Here is a 6,309-nt window from a genome sequence, read left to right as displayed (position 1 = left end):
TAGTTACCATTTTCCATGAAAGACGAATGAGTAGCCTCACAGTCACAGTCACCGTGTACGTACCTATGTGAAACGAAGTTGTTTACAAAAATGAGTGACAAAACTACGCGTTTGTAAGCGCGCTTGTAGTTGTTGAGTGCGCGTGGCACATGACATGTTTGTTTATTATGACATCAGAGCCGTGCAATGGAACTTTTTGCTCAAACAAAATTGCACGGCTGACAGCCAGAGCGTGCGATGTAACTTTTCACTAAATGTCACATGATAGGCAATCGACCAATCGGATAGCTACATTCTAAATAGGTGTTGTATAATCGCCAATAAACATTTTTATTCCCTACTGTAACAATCTAAAGCTGTAGTAAAGGATACAAAGAGGGGAATTGAAGCTGACAGGCAGCAACCCAAGCTACATATAGTTACAGTAGTTGACACCGCACTCGAGAACTCCACCATCAACAGCCAGTATGGATCTTGCTGCATTGTGTGAGGAGCTGGATGAACTGGCTGTGAATTATTTCCAGATCTTGGAGGATCTGTCTGAACAGAGGAGAAGATTCGAGAAATTTGTGAGAGAGGTAAGGTAGCTTCTTGTTTGCCCAAATATTCAGCATAAATGACACATAAAATGACAGACACATAAAATTATTCGCACATTTGTACTACGTACACACCTTTCTTACAGTTGAATTCTCTAAATAGAAAAATGTTATAGCAATATTTCATTCTTGTTCTTTTTCCACAGAATATCAAACATGTCTTGCTCTTCAGAACATTTCCATTGTTATAGTTACAAATTCCTGTCCCTTTGTGCCCAATACAAATATCTGCCACCTATTAAACAACTGCAATGTATAAACATTTAAACAAAGTTGTGATGATTTAACTACTGTTGATTTGTTTGTATCATGTAATGTTAAATGACTGAGCATACAGCTAGAATTTTAGTCTGTTTGTTCTCATGCCAAGAGTTTCCTCCATGTTTGTTTCTTTTTATCTTTAGAGTAATGTGATATATGCTACATTAGAAATTTACACTAGCTCATATTTTATTCTCGTCATGCAGGGATTCTTCAACCTGTCCAAGGCGCGCTATTCTATGGGAAACAGGGCCGTGAGTGCTGTGCAGTATGACACCAACTCCATGACCCCATTGGCGCACATTGTCACCACGTAATTCACTCTACTTGACCTGTCCTGTAATACTTAGTATGTTAGTTATCAAACACAGTTGGTTGCCATAAAATGGGAATACTCTCTTCCTTGCCATAGCAGGCATGCAGAGAACAGAAAAAGGGAAAACAGGGGAGTCACTGAAAAGATAAAAGGACAGATTCAAGAAAGAAATTGTGAGAGAAATGACAATAATGAAAAGGAAACAAGCATGAGTGAAATTTGTGAGTCATATATGATGTTTACATGCAAATGATATGATGAAGGAAAGGTTATGAATTGTGACTCCAAACAGTACAGAAATCCAATATACAAGTAATTTCCAATGAAAGCTATTACCTATTTTTGAAATAAAGTACATTTTCACTGGTAATCCATTGTAAAATTTTCCTTGAGAACGCACTTTGTAGAATAGCATGAAGGATACATGAAGAGAATAGAACCAGAAATTTAGACATGGAATTTGACATTATAGTTGCACCTTCTACAGATGAGTAGATCTGTTAACTTTTTGATTCCCTGCAAAATTTAACTTTCAATGTTTTCTCATGAACTATTAAAAAATATCTTGCCCATTTAACTTCACACACAACCACTGATATTATGACAGAATCTGTGTGAAGATGATGTTCCATAATCAATAGGGTGTACAAATGTAGATCAAACGAGCATTGAATCTCATCCGGCAATACAGTAGATCTCAATCCAGTACCTGTACTTATGGAGAGAGGATGAATGATTTTTACCCCTGCACTTCAACTTGAAACAATTTTAATGATAACTTCAATGACGTGTACTTTCTGTTCTTCCTGAACCAAAGTGCTCCTACTCTCATACCTGTTTGTGTGACTAGTGACTTTTGTCTCGGCAGAGGGCAAATAATAAGTGACTGAAATCAAAACTTCTGGTAAGTGATCTCTGAATGAATATCCTTTATTTCAGGGACAAAGGCAATCACCATACGTTTGAGGTTGTCCGTACAAAACCCCTGAGCCGCTCAGAGAGGAAGTCGGTAGAAGGAAGTGAATCAGGAACCAACCAGCTGATGTCGGACACAAAGCCTGATATCACAGGTATGTTTTTTTTTTCTCTTACATGGACATCTGACTCCCCCTCAAGTACAGAGTCCATTGGTTGGGTTGTAAAAGGAAGTGGGCTTACGGAGAGCTAAAAGTGTCAGTGCTGTACAACTAAACATGTTAAAATGTGTGTGTGTGTGTTTGTGTGCTTACATTGTAACACTTGCACAAACAACACTCATTGATGTTTTGCGAACATTTAGGATTCCACAAACGTTTTATGAAGAGAATGGAAACAAGATCTGAATAACTGCTGACATTTGGTACCACCAGAGTCACACATAACTCGTGCTAAAACAAGTTGCAGCATACTAAACCACCACATAATAATGATGATGATGATGATAATAATGATAATAACAACAATAGTAATAATAATATCAGTTTATAATGTACAAAACCTATGTACAACATTGTACTTACATGTATATACAGTGTATATTCTTCTGCACTGCAAAAACTTCTTTTGCAACATAGGCATTAAAATTGCTTTTGTTTAATCAGGTCAGTTGTAAGGAACTTTCTCTGGTATATTTATCCTTAAAAGTAGTAGTGTTTAAAATAATGGAAGTGTTGAACCAGAATATATATGATAAAGCGATTTGTGGTTCAGATTACATGGTGAAAATGATTCATTTATAAAAAGTTTGTTACATTGAAGTTTGTTGCACGTAAGCACTGTTCCCACTAATGCAGTTCCCAATTATCTGGTGAGCATTATACTAAGGACATGCTTATGATGTCAATGAAATAACAATCATGACCTGATATAATATACTTCCTTCCCCATAAACACATTAATCATCAAATATCCCTCCTGCTCTGTTAACTTTGACAGAATTATTGTGCTCATTACTTGTCTCTAAACCCATTGAGTCTCAGAAACAAATTTTCTTTGTTTTTAAGCTGTATTTTTAAACTATAGTTTTTACTATTCATTGTTTCTGTGTTATAAGATAGAAGAAAAAAGTTCTGTTAATTGAGCCCACATTTTAGAAGATTGAAGTTCCTGTGTTTACTCAAATTGGGAAATATTTTTGAAAATACACAAAGTGAACAATAGAATAAAATTGTTTCTAGAATAAACTGTCCAGAGTAACAGTTTAGTGCGAAAAATAGTGATATCTCCTTATATTTTAGTTTTTATTGTGAAATTTTTTTTGTGATGCAACTGACCTACACAAATGCATCAAATGTGATAACTCAAACATTTCTAAAATCACTGCTCCCGATGGTAAACTGTACCTTTAAGTCTACATGATCGAGATGACCTTTGCAAATACTAGATTCTCATTCAACCATGTATTTCTGTACTGTAGCAACAAGAAGGAGAAAACAGACATCGCCATCTCAGGAAGACGAAGTAGAGTCACTGGGGACCGAGATGCAGAACCTCAAGACATTGGACCAAGACGACACGCGGCCAAGGGCGCCCACTGATCCCTTGCTGTGGTTCGGAGTCCTTGTCCCACAACCCCTGAGACACGGTCAGCAGAACTTTGTTAATGGTAAGTTCTGAGCTTTCCGGGGAAAAGGCTTACAGGCCCTCTCCAAGGCTATGGCTTGGCCGCTGAGGCACCCAGAGCGAAACATAAATGTGCAAACTCCTGAGTAACTATTTTTAATTTGATTTACAACTACCGAGTCTGTTTAAGCAAGCTGGTAACATAATCTTGTGTGCAAAAAGATTGCACTAGCATTGTGTTTTTTTTACTATCATCACTCCATGCATTATATCTATGACAAACAAAAAGAAAACATGTGGGCCCAACATATCCATCTTTTTATATTACTTTTTACTATGGATGATTTTGTAGCAGAGTGTGGTAATATATTTCTGATTTTATGCGAAAAGCGATGAAAACTCGAATCTAGCGGGTGTTTTTGATGATCACTATAAAGTAGCTCTCTTTTGTAGCTTGTCACACTTACCTCTCTTTACCCCCTTCCCTCTTTCCAACTTTCCTGCAATTCTAGCCGTCGAGGCGTGTACGTCAATGGCATCCCTGCAGACCAAGCTGGACCAAGCCTACTCACTATACCGGAGCAAGTTGCGAGAGAAGCACGATGCCCTCAAACGGATGACACCAGAGGGCAAGGAGACGGTGGCAGCAGCAGGTGCAATATCAGCCGGAGAGGGCTTGTGATGATTGTCATCCATCCAAATGTGAAATGTGACACAGGAAGAAGAGATAAAAGACACTTGAGATAATATTTTTGTATCATTCCATTTACTGTTCTCCCCCCTCTAGGAACCTTCATGAGGATGTTGGAGGGATTTACTTCTTGCCGATTTAAGTTTGATAAAAACAGCTGCTGGGAGAGCATTTTGACAGTACTACGTATTTGGAATGATTTCATCAGGAAATACAGGAAAGGATGTCAAGGAGTCCTCTGCAGTTTGATGTATGATATTTTGTACCCTGTGCGGCAGAGTATGATTATACTCATAAACTGTGGTCAGTTTTACCCATCCTTAATCCGTAACATGATGCTCAGATTACCAATTGGTTTCCACAGGGTCAATATATGCATCATGGGCAGTAGTGTTCTTTTTTTTAGGATACCAGGTTACCACAGCAATAACAGAATGGCATGCCTAACAGAAATGTCCTACCTAATTTGAAAGTATAGATGTCAAGTGCTTTGTGTCGGTCAAATGCAAAAATGTATTTCCAATCCACCTACTTGCCTTCGCTTCCAGATCATGCCAGTTGACGTAATGAAAAAAAAAAAGTGAGCATGTGGAGGGATGACTGCTGTTATCTTATATTTCCAGTTTGCTTTGCTCTGAGTAAAGTCTTCCTCATGAATATAGGATTATGAATTTGGAGAGCATCCCTGCCAACTCTTTCTATTTAATGGGAAGACCTACTCATAGTGATGTATGAGAGATTGGTGAAAATCACCAATTTTGCATTATTTTATCCCAACAGTTATTCCTATTTACTGAATTCTAGGATTTGCAGGGGTGAGAGAATGTGTATAGCATAAGCCAGTAGCATTTTTGGAAAGTGTTGGATATGGCTCAAATGATTTGCAAACAGTGCTCCCCTGCCCAATTCCTATCATGCTGTATACAGCAGAATAGTTTGGACGATGCAGATTATTTTTTTTTCGCCTGCTGTTTTTCGTGGAAATGTTCTGCCAGTTTGGCGACAGTTTGGACTCCAAACAAGCTGTTTGCATCAACTGTATCCATTTTGTCAGTATTATGGAAAATTTAGTTCAAATCCTGGAACACTTGAAGAGACTTTGCAATAGAATAAGGGAGGTGTTAGGAGTAGCAATTCTTCCTAATATTTCTGCCTGATGCAGACATTTGTGCATGTTTGTTTCCTATCTTGTAATCTGGCATATTTGAAATCAAACAAAGTAATCTGATAAAGCATATTGATTGTGCTTTTCTACTTTTTTGCAGTTAAAAGTGTAATATTTATACTGCAGTTTTTATTTGCTGTCTGAATAAATTAACAGCAACTATTCCAAATGACAACTCATGTTGTCTCTTTGAAAAGGGATGCCAGTCCCAGGATATCAGGTCCTATCTTCTTCAGTTGTTGACTGTATTCTGATGCAACTGCTATTTATCTTCCTGAATCTCAACTCCTGCACAGATTGATAAAAGTGATCCACATCAAGATCTTTGGCTTCTGCTAAGGCCCATGTGGTGAGCCTTGTCATAGAACTGTTTCTGGTCCAGATCAAGCAGGCCATTCATTTTCATCATCTTCTTGTACACACCATTTGTCAAAGACCTGAACATCTGCTTCCTTGCCTCACCTAGGTTTGCAACAACAGCCTGCCAGATCAGCTGAATTGTAAGACTCAAGTTTGAAATCCAGAAGATTTCTGGACTTTATCTTCCTTTTTGTGATGCTGTACTCTGATCTTTGGCTTCTGCTAAGGCCCATGTGGTGAGCCTTGTCATAGAACTGTTTCTGGTCCAGATCAAGCAGGCCATTCATTTTCATCATCTTCTTGTGCACACCATTTGTCAAAGACCTGAACATCTGCTTCCTTGCCTCACCTAGGTTTGCAACAACAGCCTGCCAGA

At 38.2% G+C, this 6,309-nt stretch overlaps 1 protein-coding gene across 1 annotated transcript; it reads left to right on the top strand.

The window, feature by feature from the left end:
• Positions 1–399: 399 nt before the first annotated feature.
• On the top strand, positions 400–4,399 carry LOC140240936 (coiled-coil domain-containing protein 115-like). The gene is made up of 5 exons (XM_072320710.1): positions 400–578; positions 1,067–1,173; positions 2,116–2,246; positions 3,572–3,760; positions 4,230–4,399. Exons 1-5 carry the CDS (start codon positions 468–470, stop codon positions 4,397–4,399), a joined length of 708 nt encoding a protein of 235 aa, XP_072176811.1. The 5' UTR covers positions 400–467.
• The last annotated feature ends 1,910 nt before the right edge of the window (positions 4,400–6,309 follow it).

This window comes from Diadema setosum, chromosome 2 (genome assembly GCF_964275005.1).
Source record: "Diadema setosum chromosome 2, eeDiaSeto1, whole genome shotgun sequence".
Classification (NCBI taxonomy): Eukaryota; Metazoa; Echinodermata; class Echinoidea; order Diadematoida; family Diadematidae; genus Diadema; species Diadema setosum.
Note: the sequence above shows the minus strand (reverse complement) of the source record. Positions and strands in the feature narration are given on the sequence as shown.

Coding starts and splice junctions, on each gene's coding strand:
- LOC140240936 (XM_072320710.1), top strand. CDS start 468: ATGGATCTTGCTGCATTGTGTGAGGAGCTGGATGAACTGGCTGTGAAT. Junction 579..1,066: donor TCGAGAAATTTGTGAGAGAG/GTAAGGTAGCTT, acceptor CTCGTCATGCAG/GGATTCTTCAACCTGTCCAA. Junction 3,761..4,229: donor TCAGCAGAACTTTGTTAATG/GTAAGTTCTGAG, acceptor CTGCAATTCTAG/CCGTCGAGGCGTGTACGTCA.